This window comes from Sinocyclocheilus anshuiensis, unplaced genomic scaffold (genome assembly GCF_001515605.1).
Source record: "Sinocyclocheilus anshuiensis isolate Anshui unplaced genomic scaffold, SAMN03320099.WGS_v1.1 scaffold13, whole genome shotgun sequence".
NCBI classification, from domain to species: Eukaryota; Metazoa; Chordata; class Actinopteri; order Cypriniformes; family Cyprinidae; genus Sinocyclocheilus; species Sinocyclocheilus anshuiensis.
In genome coordinates, this window is record NW_015538026.1 from 1,328,480 (window position 1) to 1,345,123 (window position 16,644).

The 16,644-nt window shown below is 37.2% G+C and overlaps 3 protein-coding genes across 4 annotated transcripts in view; 2 read left to right on the plus strand and 1 right to left on the minus strand.

Annotated features, from left to right (window-relative positions):
• LOC107679321 (protein phosphatase 1 regulatory subunit 3A-like) overlaps window positions 1-1,964 on the plus strand; it is a 13,492-nt gene extending 11,528 nt beyond the window's left edge. For both annotated transcript variants that reach the window (XM_016474843.1, XM_016474850.1), the window contains exon 5: window positions 208-1,964. In XM_016474843.1, coding sequence (XP_016330329.1) covers window positions 208-500 — 293 coding nt within the window. In that variant the 3' untranslated portion in view covers window positions 501-1,964. The remainder of the gene's footprint in view (window positions 1-207) is intronic.
• Window positions 1,965-2,050: 86 nt separating this feature from the next.
• On the minus strand, window positions 2,051-13,088 carry LOC107679310 (histone-lysine N-methyltransferase SUV39H1-like). The gene is made up of 6 exons (XM_016474835.1): window positions 12,992-13,088; window positions 11,278-11,459; window positions 8,070-8,723; window positions 7,602-7,748; window positions 7,348-7,477; window positions 2,051-2,988 (listed from the first exon to the last, which is right to left on the minus strand). Exons 1-6 carry the CDS (start codon window positions 13,008-13,010, stop codon window positions 2,855-2,857), a joined length of 1,266 nt encoding a protein of 421 aa, XP_016330321.1. The 5' UTR covers window positions 13,011-13,088; the 3' UTR covers window positions 2,051-2,854.
• Window positions 13,089-13,486: 398 nt separating this feature from the next.
• Window positions 13,487-16,172, plus strand: LOC107679355 (putative protein 2). The gene is made up of 6 exons (XM_016474880.1): window positions 13,487-13,570; window positions 13,911-14,011; window positions 14,131-14,222; window positions 14,360-14,468; window positions 14,608-14,739; window positions 15,231-16,172. Exons 2-6 carry the CDS (start codon window positions 13,916-13,918, stop codon window positions 15,369-15,371), a joined length of 570 nt encoding a protein of 189 aa, XP_016330366.1. The 5' UTR covers window positions 13,487-13,570; window positions 13,911-13,915; the 3' UTR covers window positions 15,372-16,172.
• The last annotated feature ends 472 nt before the right edge of the window (window positions 16,173-16,644 follow it).

Sequence of the window (16,644 nt, forward strand, 5' to 3'; positions counted from 1 at the left end):
CAGTAGCAAAAAGAGTGCGAGTGTTGTTTAAGTTACTGTTTATAAGGTTTGAGAAGAAGGTCTGTCTAGCTTTGCCTAGTTCCACATTGAAAGCATGAAGGCTGTGTCTTTATAGATGCTATAGTGACTTTCAAGTCTCGTCTTCCGCCACAGTCCTCCCTGAGGATCCAAAACTTGATAACCAAACTATTTCCATGTGTATTCCAGAGCATCCAACGAGCAAACCAGAAAAGCCAGAGCTGATCAACATTTCTGAAACGTCACCAACAGCCTTCAATCTTCAACCTTCAACTGTTAACTCTTCAGCAGAAGATGAACCTTCTACTGCTCCATATCAGACATGTAAAGACCCTGAAACCCAGCACACACTGCCAAGACACGGCACTAAACTTTCTCAAATATCAAAGGATGAGACTGAGGTTACTCTGGACACGTGTCTGATGGTCTCTGCAACCTTCTTCAGTGCTGTTATTTGTGTATCATTCAGACTTCCAATATAAAATCTGCAGTGGTTTATTTACAACCAAAAATTATAGTTTGAAAAAGCAATGTGTGTTTTAGCTGAGTGACATCACTGTGTACCTCATACACGACTGGCTATTGGAAATGTGGCTCAGCTCATTGATTCATACTTATTAAAATGTGTCTATTTTGTGAGTTTCTCTATATGTATACAGTAGCTACTGAAGATTACATTTGGCTCTTTTTTATACAAACTGGGAGTCATTTGTCAATGGAATGACAGGATGGTATGCGTATGTGGTTTTATGTGTGATAAGAAATGAGGTGAGACTAGACAAATAGCGCAGGTGATTTCCGAACAGAATTTTAAGAAAGTTTGAGTTTTAAGTTGTTTAGTTAAATCTGAGGTTTTGCTTATACCACAATGAGGAGTTAGTCTGTGTAGACATCTATGAACTAAGCAGAGAATTTATCAAGGTATGAAATGTTTTATGACATTTTAGTTTGTATGTTTATTCCCTTAATTTCACTGTGAATGTGCTTGATGTTATATGTGACTTCATTATGTGACTTCAGTTCACATACATGCAGTCTATAAACTTCAAATAAGTTACATTAACTTCAAATAAGTTAATATTTTAATCTTGGAAGAGTATGGCATTTTACACCCCTCCATTTCCTAAAGGGTTAAAAGAAACACTTGGAAGTTGCTAACCTTTCTTGTCAGTTAGCAGACAAGTGTATGGCATTTTGCAGTGCTCTTTAAAAGTGTGCCCCAAGCCTCTGATACCCCAAAAAGGTCACGCATTGCACTAAAGTCACGGCATCAGGTTAACGGGTGACTAAACACCATTGTATACAGAGATGATAGAACTGTTCCTTGAGGAAATCTTTGACCCTTGATTCCCTTCTTCCAAAACTTGACACTAAAGATATTGAGTCACTTATTGTATTACTTTGTCTCACTGAATTAATGTGCAAACAAGGTTGTGAACACATGTGCTCAATGAAATATTCACATGTATTTTATCATGTCAGTGTCAAAGTAGAAATAAACGTTTATAACCGATAAAAACGGATCCGTTTATTTCACAGCTTTTTTATGAACAGCCCTTCTCATAAAGATGATCAAGCTTGCTGTTAATGTCAACAAAAATGTGAAATTATTCAAACTGAAATGAGTTCAACTTTGGCATTGAACAGAGCAATGGAACTCATGATTTAATAAACAAGAACATAGTTTGTTGAACATTCATGGGTGTATGATAAACATGAGGTCTGACAAGGCAACTTGATTTTTTTTTTTTTTTTTACACAAAACCAATAAAAATAGCAAGTGGTAGTTTTTAAATATTTACATATGCACAGATTTGGTTGAACGATAGTTGTATAATTGTGTGAATTGATTTAATTTAAGCAAAATGTTCCTGAGAATTGGTTAATCCAGAATTTATGTACCATCTCGCATTCATCTACAGCACATATTCCAGCTTCACTGTCCAGTTCTGAAAAACCACCTGAGCTGTGATTTCCAAAATCTTAGTAGATTGTATGAACCACTATCAACAATAGGCTTACTGTGCTTTTGGGGGAAACAGCCCTGAATAGTAGTCAGATCTGTGAAATTATAACCAAACATAAGCACTCATTTATTGATCTGTTAAGTCCAGTGCTCAAATACAGTCACTGAAAGACCAGTTTGACAGTATGAATATATCTAGATTTAGACTATGTACACGTAAAACACAGAATGATAACATTTTGCATGTGTAAAAAGCAACATTTCATGTAGGTCCACTTCCTTCAGTCTAACAAACTTCCCCTTCTGTGCATTAATAGTACAATTTTGCCCCCTGGTGGAAAGTTCAAGTCAAGAAAAAAATAGAAGGAAGGACATGTAGATTTGTCATATTTTGCACTGGTCTAAAGATATTTGCTAAAAACAGGGCGAGAAAAACTACAAAAGTCTGTTGGAAAAAGTAAAAAGATATTCCTATTCAAACAAATAAAGCATATGAACATTTCAATGTTTAAAAAATTACAATAATTTTCTTTAAGGATTCCATGGTGTCAAAGCTTTTGATATTAATTAAAATATGGGTTTATAACAACGACTGAAAATCTTTTTTTTTTTTTTTACTTTCATTGCTAATGCACAAATTGAAAAAATTAATGCCACATTTTATACACTATTTAAGCACGGAAAACAACAATACCAAGGAAAAAGTTGAGGTTGATCTTGGGGAAATAAAAAAAAAAATCTTAAATATATATTTAAAATTCAATGAAGTATTTCAAAACACCTCCCAAAGCAGTTTCTAAACCGCAGATACTTTCAACATTCACTGGAACACATGATCTTCTTTCAGTCCCTATTTTGCATCAACTTCCTCTAAAAGAGGTACTTTCGACATGTTGGTACCTCGCATTTGCACTCTACGCGCATGCGCTTCTTAGGGGAGCCTGGGAGTCCCGTCAGACTGAAATTAGAATCCATCTTCGTGCTCTCGGCATCAACTGGATCAACTATGGAAAAAAATGAGTCAAGAAAAAATGAAAATTTTCCCCTTCAATGAAAAATACTGTATTTATATATACTGTATTTCCCCATTTAAAAGTACATGTAAATTTAGTGAATTTACACACTACTGTTCAATAGAACATTAAAGAATAAATACAACAAAAAATGTAAAAACAGTAATATTGTAAAACTTTGTTACAATTTAAACACTTCTATTTTAATACATTTTAAAATGTAATTTATTTCTTAGACGGCAAAGCTGAATTTCAACAGTCACTGCTCCAGTCTTCAGTGTCACATGATCCTGCAGAAATCATTCTAATATGCTGATTTGGTGCTCAAGTAACAGAAGAATATGAATAGAAAGTTCAAAAGAACAGGAGTTCTTTGAAATAGAAATCTTTTGTTACATTACAAACAGGGTTCCCACTCTTTCATGAACACCAGATTCAAGGACTTTTAAAAGCACCATTTTTTTTTCAAGCACCTATCAAATTCACACCCCAGCATATGTACCGTCATGAAAGACCTTTTACAGAACTTAACATTTCACTTACATTTAACATTTACATAAAAAATGTCAGAGTAATAATGATGTTTTGAATGTGTAGGTTTCATAAATTTAGACCGTTTTGAGTCTTGTTCAAAGGAATTGAATGAAATCCATTGAAGTCAATACTGGTAATATTCAAATACAATTTCAAATATTGATAAAAATATATTTTCTTGCATCAAATTGGTTTTTGCTGTAGTTCTTGTACAAGATTTAAATTTGAAAGAATTTCTCCATTCTTAAATTAATAAAAAGTGGTTAAATGTTGTAATAACACGGTAAAACCTGTTAACGTTAAAAATGTGTACATTCACTAAATAGACAATGAAATGACTCATTAATAAATAAACTCAAGTCAAAATTATTTTGTAAATCACTTTTTATTGAAAATCCCTTTTCTATCCCAAAATCCCAAAACTTCAATATTTTTTGACAGTATTTCATGAACATTTTAAACCTTGTACATGCGCAAATCTGCAAAAAATAAAAAGATTTACTTTTCTATTTCTATTTACTTTTAAACTGTAAACGCTTTTAACTAAGCTGTTTTTCCAATTTTTCAAGTTCTACTTTTTTCTGCTTAGCTCCATGTCTCAGAGCTGATTCAACAAGAACCTGCATGTCACTCTCCATGCAGTCAACATATGTTGGAACTGAGCCAAGAATCATAAAATTTTCACTTTCCTGGCATTGGGCTTGTTAATTAACACTGCTTCTCCATAGGTTCATGAAGGGCTGCGCTAGAGGGCTGCATTTTTTACGGCGGTTTTACCTTTACTGTGGGCGGGAATGGGCGGTCAAAAAAAATGTAATGCAGGTCCCACAGTCTGGCACATATAAGAATGATGGAGATGCATGTGTTTACGCTGTGTTTGGTTGTACACAGATTACATTACTTGCCCAGCGCCCCTACTGTCGTTTTGCTTTTTTTATAGAAATTTAAATAATTTAGTTTAGCTGGAAAACGTACGCTACACTAAACTGAAAGCGTCTGCTCTGCACCAGAGTTGCCAGGTCTGCGTGACAAAACTAAACCATGCCAGTCGAAAACAGCGCAATGACCATATCCAAATATCAAAACTCAAAATATGTCATTTCCATACCTAAAATACATATTAAGTTCACTGTTATGTACACTGATAAAAAAAAAAGAAAAAACGGCTCAGAGGCTTCCTACCAGTGGCCCTCCATCACAAAATTTTTCCCACCGTGTCCGATACTAAAATCAGTGCGACACACTTTGCAAAAAGCGTGGGAATTGTCGATGCTGCTTCGCAATGATCCGTCCAGCTGTTGTTGAATTTGCAGCTATATTTTGTTTTGTTTTTTTCGCCGTAGCACCACCTGAGCTTTCTAATGCCATTTCTACCAGTGATGCTTCATTCAGCTTCCCCAGTCTATATGCACAACAGCGCAACTGAGTTGTAGGTTGCCAGGTTGAGGTCACAAATGGGTTCAAAATTGTATGATCTGTCTATTGTGTGAGTAGGATGAAGTAGGAGTTTCATACAATATCTGGCAACTGGACAACCTTGGAATTGATGGAATCAAATATTGATGTGATTATTCATATATCGAGGTAGGGCCATACAAATTACGGGAGTTTCCCGGGAGAAATAACAAAACAGGAAGGGGGCGGGAGATGGGTGTGAAATACGGGAGACTCCCGGGAAAAACGGGAGTGTTGACAGGTATGCCCTGCATCCATACACGAGCTGCAGGAGTCAGATTTGACTGATCACGAGTCGAGAGAGATGACTGACAATGCTGGAGGATTTGCTACTCGACAGATCCTGAGCTCACTGACAAATATCTGATCTTGTAAGATGTGCTCCCTTTACACAGAGTGTGATTGATCGCGAAATCTGAAGTGAACAGCGAACGTTCATTCAAATGCGATTTCAATGGGGGGTCACGTGGCCAGGACCAGGATGGCAGCTTAGCGGATAAGCTCTGAGAAACCGTGCACAATTTAATATAAAAACCCCTTATATACACGGCCAATCTTTGAACAAAGCGTCAGCGTTGATATGTCAAAACTGTCAGCAATTAAACAGTGTGACATTTTTACTCAACATTTTTCGTCGAGTAACGTTACACCGAGTGAAGTGGAAGCTAACCACATGGAGAGCTTAGCAGAAGTTTTAAATGAAGTGAAAGCACTTCGAACAGAGATCGGAACGAAGTTGGACAGCATTGATACCCGTCTTACTATTATGGCGAACTCAATGGCCGCGTTGGAAAGCAAAGTGTCGGATGTAAAACGAGATGTGTCTTCTAATGCAGCGTGTATTGAGGAGACTGAAGGCCGCATGCATGATACAGAAAAGACACTTGAAAAAACATAAGCCGCACTTGATTCAGCCATCAAAAGAATCGCCTACCTCGAATCAAAGACTGATGACTTGGAGAACCGGGGCAGAAGGAAGAACCTCCGGCTCTATGGTATTCGAGAGGGCGCCGAGGGCCAGAAACCTCTCCTTGAATTTATAAGTGAGATGTTGACACGATGGCTGGGACTGAGCCCAGATAAACCATTCACCTTAGAACGGGTTCATCGCACACTAGCATCTGGGAAGCCCAACCAAAACAGAGCAATACTCATCCGCTTCTTGAAGTTTCAGGAGAAGGAATTTGTTTACCGTGAATCAAGGCGGCGAGATATCACACACGACGGGGTCAAGATATCCTTTGCGCAGGATCTCTCAGCGGAGACGGTACGGATTCGACGGGGATTTAATCCAGTCACGAAACTGTTTGTTGATATCAACGCTTTCCGTGGATTTCAGCATAATCCTTGCAAGCTTCGAGTGCTATACAACGGCAAGATTCATCTCTTCTCAACGCCGCAAGAAGCTGAAAAGTTCTACAAAAGCATCCCACAGTCAACGCAGAATCTACAGTCGGGTGATTTACACATTTACACTTGCGTTTTTATTTTTTTTCTCTTTTTTTTTTTTCTTTCTTCCATATTTCAAAATGTTATGATAATTTATGGAGAAAACAAAACTAACATTATTATTTATGCATTTATTTAAAGAAAAAAAAAAGTGTTAATTGAACGTGTAAGTGAAGGGGTGTATGCTTGTGTACTTGTTCTGGTGTTACATAGGCTATTTTGTTACTATATGTATAGCTGATGTGTGTTTATAAAATAAGAAAAAGGACAATAAACATATTGAAGAAAAAAAAAAAAAAGAGATTTCAATACCCCTATGCTTGTGTACTTGTTCTGGTGTTACATAGGCTATTTTGTTACTATATGTATAGCTGATGTGTGTTTATAAAATAAGAAAAAGGACAATAAACATATTGAAGAAAAAAAAAAAAAAGCGATTTCAATACCCCGCATATTAATAGCGGCTTCCTGATGTGCGAAAATTATATAAAATATTAGAATGGCTCTAGGCTGCACATCAACACACATGCTAGGTTTTTTTTTTTTTTTCGCGCTACCCTATCTCCACCCCAATCATTAGAGCTGTTTTCGTCTTTGACAGCACATATAGGAAAATTTTTTAAATAGCACCATAAACTATAAACCATAAAATGTATTTCAAGCACTTTCAAGGACTCATGTTTGTTTTCAAGTACTTTCCAGACCCTGAATCCATGTCTGCAATTCAAGTACTTTCAAGAAGTGTGGGAACCCTGTACAAACTGTCTTTTCTGTCACTTTTGATCAATTTAATGCATATGAATGGTAGTATATGAATCAATTGATCTAAATAATTAAATGGTAAAAGCATTGTCACCAAGTTAATGATCCCAAATAACTAGACACTCTTTTTCTATACAGTCCCACACTTACTTTTCATTTTGTAGTCAAATGTGAGCTCCTCTCCTGCCTTTATCCCACGCGTGGCAAAGAATGCTATCCGCGGCAGCCGCTCATCCAGGTTATCAATAAACACATTATATACCTGGAGGTTGGGGTCACACTAAGGAGACGAAAGAAAACATTTGTGATATTCAATTTACTGCCCTCAGATAAAAAGCTACGGTTTAACTGCTATCAAGTCAGTTGTTTACAAGACAATGCAAGCTCAAGTCCAATCCACTCACACTGTGATTGACAAAGTGAGAGATGTTTCCATAGTGAGCAGCATCCACGGTGTACTCGTCGTCAACATAATCCAGGTCAAAAAGATAGGTGGCGCCTTCTTTATCGTATATGTGACCTCTGCAATCTGCTTCTTCTGTTGTAATGATCTAAAGCAAAAACAGATAAAAAGAGGGTTTAACAATCATGAAGCCAGACTCACTTCTGGGAAAGACAAAGAAAGCTCATCAGCCGTCACAAGAAAACTAAAACGTTGATTGATAATGCCATTATCTACAAGTGAAGCAAAACATGTTTCCATGATAACACAAAAACCTTAAACTGACAGAATGGCAATATTCAACTGAAGGTGAAAAAAACAATTTGTCTAAGCCAAAGTGACTGAGTGCCACCAATACATATTACAAAAAAAAAACATCTAATCCGTGCAGGAAGTAAATGTATAGCGCAAGCCCTCCTGTGCTTCTCACCTCCCCGACGTACTCCATAACGAAAGTGTTCTTCCGAATGCGCTCCATGGTCTTTACCCCCCATCCCCTTCCATTGTCTGTCTTAAAAATGCAGAGGGAATACTGAATTCCCCTCTGCACCACTCTGTTGGGGCAGTCGATCCCGCAATGGCACCGCTTGTTGCATTCGTAAATGGGCAACCCAGGCCGGATGCGGACCTGGCCTAACTCATTGTAAGCAAACTTGTGCTGAGACGCTCCGGCACAGCATCCCTCCACAGGGTTGCCAAGGCAGTCTGTACATTCGCAGCCCACGGATACCTCATTCAGCATTATCCCATCACCGACTTTATAGTCATTTATGTAGGTGAAGTTCTTAGGCGGGCCTTCCAGGTCGACCTGGTTCCGGACGTAGATGTGGCCCTTGTGGGTGCCCAAGCTGTTGAGGTGCGTCTCCCACCGTTTAAGGGTCTGTCGGAGTTTCGCCCGCTGGATGAGCTGTGACACAGTGGCAGGGTCTAGGCGACGAGGGGCAGCACGTTTCTTCTGTCTCTGCATCTCTGCATTCAGGTCCTCCCAGAACTGGTTGAGAAGATCTATGCACTTCAGGTTCCTCCGTGGTTCCCATGTGTTGCTGGATTCTGGGTAGCCCTTCCATTTCACCAAGTATAACTCCTATGAAGGGGGTAACAGGGATGGTAGCAGTGTTAATTTCATTCACGAATAATTTTCGTCAACGACATTTTTTCACCGACGACAACGAGACGATACCGAACTAAAACTCTTTTTGAATGACAAAAACCATGACGTAAATCTATTGACATTTTTGTCTACGAATAAAAACGAGACGAAAATGTTAGGGAGGTACGATTTGGGAAGAGATTCATTCAGAATGAATCTGCTGCGTGGCTCGGAGGTTAGATGCGTACATATGAACCGGCGGGACATGAGCTAACATACACTTGCTGCACGTCGCATAAAACGTTCAAAAATGTCAATATGTGGGAGTAAGAGAAGAGAAGAGAAGACATATGGATAAATCTGACGACGCAAGAGAGAACTCAATTCGGTCCGGTTTTCTGAGCGCACTTAAGCATACACACGGAAAGCACGTCTCACATCGTGCGAGTACTCTTTCGCGTCGCATGAACGGAGAATTACACTCACAGGCTGCATCCGAAAACTCTCAAATGCTGCCTTTGGAGGCAGCATTCCAAGCCAGGAAGGCATCAAGGCACGTCTGAATCCAAATTCTGCTTTACTTCCTGTCTCCGGAGTTACCTTCTTCTGATCGAATTTTGAAGGCAGCATAGATGTATCCTTCGCTGCCTTTGATATCCCACAATCCTGTGCGTTCCATTAAATTAAATATTCGTTTAGTTATCACAAAAACTCGTTCTATTTTGTTGTAGATCATTAAACCGTTACGCTGCCTCAGAAGCCTGTCCGAAATCAGTTTCATGAGGTGTCTTCGTGCAAAAACGCTGCCTGCAAAGTCATTGCCTCATATGGCAGCGAGGCAGCAAGTCAGCTGCCTAAGATTTCGGATGCAGCCACAATTATGTCCAATTGTCCGTTTTGACGAGTATTCACGTAAAGTTAATTACGTCTGAAGTAAACGTAAACAGCAGGGAGAACGTGTATCAGTACATTGCATCCATTGCATCCGGTTTTAAAGGGATAGCAGCCTAATTTAGTTGTCATTGGCGTTAATCAAGCAACAACAGAAAGACAGAAAATCACACACTGCTCTTGACTGAAAAACTTTAGTAGACCTAAAGATGAATCTAAATTTATTTATAGAAATAAATATGTCTGCTTGAAAGAATGAACAACATGATAAACAAGTTGCTATAAAGAATGCATAATTAGCCTATATAACCATTGGTATTTCATTAAAAAGAATACCGTGTTCTTGTTCTTTATGAGAAGTGGTTTTATTTAATTTTAACATGAAGGCATGTTGTGTGTCACCGCAGTTAAATCAGTGTCTATCATAAAACCTTAATATCAAACCTATATAATGAGTTTGGAAATTTTAGAGAAATGCTTAATAAATGCACTGTAACTAAACCGATTTGATTTTAGACGACTAAATTTACTGTAGATTTAGTCGACAAAAATCTTATGATATTTAGTCGACTAAAACTAGACTAAAACTAAAAACAATTCAGATGACTAAAATGTGACTAAAACTAAATGGCATTTTAGTCAAAAGACTGACTAAAACTAATCAAAATTTGCTGTCAAAATTAACACTGGATGGTAGTGAGCTTAAACACATTTACACCTGCGGCCAGTGGCATAGACACAGCCACTATGTTAAGACTGTCTTAAGAGCTAGTCTGACCAAGTAACGGTTCGTCAAAGGGTCAATCAGTCTAATTTTTTTGGGTTCAAATTAGATCAATCAATTTTTTAAGTACATTTTTATGTATATTTCTCCTGATTCAGACAAGATTACTTTTTCGCTGAAGTAAGCAATATTTTGGATAGAGGACTAGAATTTTAGTAAAATGCAACAGTTAAAAAAGTGTCTTGATGAATTTGTTAATTGCAAACACAACTTTTCTCTTCACAAGGCGTTAATTGATGGACTGGAGTCTTGTTGTGGATTATTGTGGTGTTTTTATCAGCTGTTTAATTAAACTCTCATTCTGACGGCACCCATTCACTGCAGAGGATCCATTGGTGAGCAAGTGACATAATGCTACATTTCACCAAATCTGTTCTGATGTAGAAACAAACTCATCTACATCTTGGATGGCCTGAGAGTGAAGACATTTTTAGCAGATTTTCATTTTTCGTGATTTCTTTAATGTAATCCTAAAATACCCATGAATATTGTTCACACTAAGGTTCAGAAATTGATGGACTGGAGTCTTGTTGTGGATTATTGTGGTGTTTTTATCAGCTGTTTAATTAAACTCTCATTCTGACGGCACCCATTCACTGCAGAGGATCCATTGGTGAGCAAGTGACATAATGCTACATTTCTCCACATCTGAGGGTGAGTGAATTGTAAATTGTCAGCAAATTTTCATTTTTGGATGAAAGATTCCTTTTGAAGAAAACAACTCTATGAAAACTAACTTGAAAGACTAGTCTAAGCAGTTTACGCAACGGATCACCTGGATTCATTTTTGCTTTGATAAAACTCATTTTACCCATCATGTAGTAGAATTTACTTTGACATGAGTACATTTATGAGCCAGACTTTTAAGCCCACCTGTATTGTTTGTCTCTTGCCATTGGTGATAACTTTCTTTTTGTAGTCACAGAGATATTCCACCTCATAATCGCACAGGTTGTGCTTGTTGATGCCCAGCTCATCACACTTCACCCCCTGCTCTCGACAGATCACCTCCAGCTGGCCTTCAGTAGCGATGCATGCTACCCTACAAACCTGAGCTACAAAATACAATTAGGTGTTCATTGCAGGAAAAACAGAGAGATAAAATGTGGGATGACAGACATGTGTGCAACTTTAGATGAAGAACTACACAGCACTTGAGCAAATAGTTGATGTCTTCATGCCTGTAAACCCGAGGTTTGCAGAGAATTTGAGAGCAATTATTCTTATTATTAAGCTTTTTAACTCAGGGAATAAAGCTAATAATTCAGCTTTTCCATCAGGACTACATTACATTTTAAAATATACTAAAACAGTTATTTTAAATTGTATTAATATTTCACAGTATTACTGGTTTTGCTGTATTTTTGATCAAATAAATGCAGCCTTGGTGAGCAAAATAAATTCCAAAAACATAAAAATACAAAACAATTACAGAACTCAAACTTTATTACATTCAAGATTATTTTAAATTTGCATTGTCTCTATCTAGGAATTCACCACTGTCTGCTTATTCTAACTAGCTGTATGGTTTAATTTCTGTTAAAAGCCGTTTTGGACTTATATTTACTATGGAAAGTGCGATTCAAATAACTGTAAATTAAATCGACAATCCTATACTCTAATATAGGCAACAAAAAAAGTGTTGCCAACTTGCAAATATTTTCCAGATATTTTAAAAATATTTATGACATAAGATTACAATGGCAAACAAAAGCCAATAATTTAATTTAGGACATTAACAATTAGTTGATGTTATTTTATCAAACAATTTTCTGATCAAAGTGTAAATGAAAATGCATATGAAAATATGACATGAAAATATATATAACTGCTTTTATATTATAGAAAGGGGCTCCCTGACAAGGAAATTATCATAGTAGGGGGTATTTGGCAATAAAAACGACGCAACAACACAGAATAACACACACAAAATCATTAACATATTGTACAGATAACTTGATCATTTTGACAGTGTGAGATAAAAACAAAAACTCACATGCATCACCACTAACCTATGGGCCATTTAATAAACTGCCTGAAGACTAATCGTCATAAGCTAAATGAACAAGAGATTCAGTGAACCTAACTTATACGAAGTATTTAAACAACGACGTACGTATTAGATTAACACGGTGCGGGAGAATTTTAAGAATGTGCTTTTTGATAAAGTGTCCAGTTATCAAGCATGTTGAGTAAATTACATTCCTCAAGAGGACGTAAAAGTTAGCTAAACACTGAAGATTACGCTAACTACTGAGCATGCACATTTTTGCACCTTATGCTACGTTGTACAACTTTACAAAGAAGAAGACGCAAGAGAAACAGATTAGTTACGGGCGGCATTCACAATGAGCTTGTTGAATGTGTTGAATGTGTTGCATGAGCGCGCGGCAGCCTTAACATCGACCTAATGTGAATTTGTATCAACAACTTGCAGCAAAGATTCTTCCAAAACTGGGTGTTTGTTTCCGGGGGTTCTTTGAAAAGGTACCACTTAACTAACAACTCGTGTAATACATAAGACATGTAACAGTTAAACCTTTGTGTAAACCTTTGTTTCTGAACGTTTAACACGATATATTCTTACCTTTCAAATTTTCCGCCATCTTCCGACCGCCGCCAAAATTATAGGATGGAAGGGCCGCTCGATGATTGGACGCAGCGCAGCCTGAGTGACGGTTTGGGCAACCAATAGAAAAAAAAAACTCGACGAACCGTTTATGGGAAGTTTGGACCAAGTGGGGTTCGTGTATGAAATCAGATTCATGTCTTTATACGTGAGCTTAACATATGGTACATGCAAGTTTGAGCTGTCTCAGTTATTTTAGCTTCTCATTTGCTCATTTATATCCTTTGTGATGGTTTACAAAATCTGAAGAGACCTTTTATGTAGTCGGAACATATGTTATTATTTTTTATGTTACAATTTTTATAATACGATTCGTGGGGCATTACAGGTTATAAATTGTGTTGTTCTATGGAACAAATAAATAACGATATTTCACATCACATCATGTTCTTTATGTCTATTATGTGAAGTCTTTTAATTTGCCTTTCACTGTTTGTGAAGGCGGGCCGTAGAGTTCATCCAGCATCACGTGACACAGAAAATACTCCTTGAATTTCCGGAGAAAGTCTGTTTGATGGTCGTTTATAAATATTACAGGTGCGTATATGCATTTAGCTTAAACATTTTACTTTTCAGACTTAATTTCCTCCCTCGCTCTCTCAGAATACACAACAGAGAGGGGAAAAGGCCTAAACTGTGGAACTGAGACCGGTGTCTTGTCAGCTTCATATAACTGCTGCATAAGCCACTGAATACACAAAATGATTATGAGCATATTATTTAGGCCCTTCACGAATAAGCCTTTTATTAGATGAGTAGTCTTGTTTGCTTACATTTGATTATATATTTTTTTTTAATCAAAAAGTACAGGTTGACCCATTTCAGTTCAGCCTTCCCTTGAACAATAAATGTTGAATTAAATGATGTTTGTGTGCAGGCATCATGTCATCCAGCACTGCTCAAAATCTCTGGATAGCAGCTGTCCTTCTGGTGTTTCTTGTTCTCATAGACGTGATTTCATTCGCATATGCAGATAAAGTAAGTTTATCCCTGACACATATCCATTACATCTATGTTTTCAATATTTTCCCAAATGTGTCCCACGTATGTAAAATATTTCCTAAACATGTCACTTTCTTAACATGTTGCTCACACAGAGTTTTGAAGATGTGCGTTGCAAGTGTATCTGTCCACCCTACAGAAATATCAGTGGACATATCTACAAAAAGAACGTGTCCCAGAAAGACTGGTGAGACAGGCTACCGTACTAGGGACAATTTGACAAAGAATCTGCATTGTCTGTAAAGGATATTGTGTATAATTAAATGAATTGTCTGAAACTATTTTCATCTAGCTGGGAATTTATTGTTAATGTATTGTTTGTAGTAACTGTCTGCATGTGGTGGAGCCCATGCCAGTGCCTGGCCATGATGTGGAGGCCTACTGTCTGCTCTGTGAGTGCAAGTATGAAGAACGAAGCAGCAACACCATTAAGGTATTGAGCGACTTCCAGTAATCAATAAATCCTACTTTGAATTAAAGATGTTTATTAGAGTCTGCTTTTATGCCTTTATAATCTAGTTATCCACTTTAAGCTGAATTGAGGAGTATTAATATTTTTATGTATTTCCCAGGTGACCATTATAATCTACTTGTCAGTGGTTGGAGCTCTTCTGCTGTACATGCTGTTTCTGCTTCTAGTTGATCCTCTGATCCGCAAACATGATCCGTACACCATGCCACTGCAGAACGAGGAGGATTCTGAGGTTTGTGCACATTTGTACTTTTTTTTGCAGAGATGTAAACTAGAGACTTCACTCTTCATAGACTATAAATTGACTTGACTTGGATTTAAATGAGAGATTTTGGGTCTAATACGTCTTTCACACACCCTCTGTCACAAACATGACGACACATTTTCTATTGAATGCATATATACATAACAAAAAAGTATTTTTTTTTTAATTTTTTAGTTAAATGGTCGTTCATTCGACAACTTGTAAACTTGCTATTTTATTTTACCAGTCTTCACTGTCACATGGTCCTTCAGAAATCATAACATTCCGATTTGCTGCTCAAGAAACATTTCTTATTATTGTCTTATATTACTGAAAGGGTAGAATTTTTCATAGACTTGTGACAAGAGTTAGACAGAGTCATATAATTTTTTTATCACTTTTGTAGATACTGTGCTTGAGTTCATAAATATTCTTTCTTGGGTTTAGGTATTAATTGTGTCCTTTGTCTCCTCCTACAGGATGTGAGGCTGCGTGTGGATGGTTTACACGGTCGTGGAAACACTGTGCTGGAGAGGGTAGAGGGAGCTCAGCAGCGCTGGAAGAAACAGGTCCAGGAGCAGCGCAAGACTGTGTTTGACCGCCACAAGCTGCTCAGCTAAGCCCTCAGACAGACTAGCTGCGAAAAAAGGCTAATGGGTACCACTGACTGAGACAGCTTGCATGGTGGTCTTATAGTTTCAGCTTTTATGACAATATGTTTTATCAGTGGGCCTGCATTATCATTAGTATTATAATCTTACCAAGACTGACTTGATTCTAGCTTTCAAACTGAAGCTGTGACCACATAAAGCAACTTGTTTAGTTTGCTTGCTGTTAACATAAATTAAGAGAATCAGCCAGCTCCAGTTGGTCTCACACCTACATTTTTCACCCAATAACTTGAATATATCGGAGCTGTCACTACTTTGCTTTGAAATAGCATTGCAAAAGATGGGATTACATGGAAAGCAGTGTAATCTGGGAGTATTGATGTGGACCTCTATATAATATAGATGCGCTTATGAATGTGTAGAGTGTCATTGCACTGTTGTAGTTTCATTTTGAATTACCAAGAAAATGTATTGAATGATTTCCATTCATGTAGGTATGTATTTATTTATTTATTGCTTGTTTGTCTGTTTGCCAGTTGATAATACCATTTAGGATGGCACTTGTCACAAGCATGTCTTAAATGTCATATTATAATGAAATATTTAAAAATGTGTATATTCACAATAGTGAAGGGGCTTTAAGTGATCAGCACTGTTGAATAGTATATCATAAGCTTCCTCTAATGTGATTTACACTTTTGTTGGATTTTCTGATTTACAGACATCCCAAAATATTGATTTTGCACCTCAAAATGTGAAGGAATTTGCTTTATTATATTTGCTGCTCTAATGATTTTTCCAGTATGTATCCCAACAACATGTTTTACAGCTGAAATATTCTTGCTTATGTGAAAATGCACTGATATATTAAATATATAAAGAATGTTGTCAACTTTCTTTGTAACTTTTTATTTTTTCTAGGTAAAATTCACTGAGTAACACTCACTTCCTGTGAGTGTTACTCAAAGTTTGACACTAAAATACAATGGTTATGTTATATATTTAGTTAGAAATTGCCTAAACTGGATCCTGTAAACATTCCCATCTGCTGTTTTGTACAGTAAATCACCAAGGGGAAAAGGCAGGCATATTTTAACACCACTTATGTATCCTATTCTTCATATTTTCAAATTTTCAATGTCTTATTTCATTTGTGGTGTTGTATAAGCAGCTGAATTTCTCTTACAGAACCTTAGTCATTCTCTTTCTTCATCTGCTGCACCCCAAGGCTTCCTATACCCTCCTCCACCTGCCTCCACACCCCCAAGAATGGACACTGACT

Coding starts and splice junctions, on each gene's coding strand:
- LOC107679310 (XM_016474835.1), bottom strand. Junction 8,724..11,277: donor GCAAGAGACAAACAATACAG/GTGGGCTTAAAA, acceptor CCCCCTTCATAG/GAGTTATACTTGGTGAAATG. Junction 7,749..8,069: donor TTATGGAGTACGTCGGGGAG/GTGAGAAGCACA, acceptor TTTTTGCTTTAG/ATCATTACAACAGAAGAAGC.
- LOC107679355 (XM_016474880.1), top strand. CDS start 13,916: ATGTCATCCAGCACTGCTCAAAATCTCTGGATAGCAGCTGTCCTTCTG. Junction 14,223..14,359: donor AACGTGTCCCAGAAAGACTG/GTGAGACAGGCT, acceptor TATTGTTTGTAG/TAACTGTCTGCATGTGGTGG. Junction 14,740..15,230: donor AGAACGAGGAGGATTCTGAG/GTTTGTGCACAT, acceptor CTCCTCCTACAG/GATGTGAGGCTGCGTGTGGA.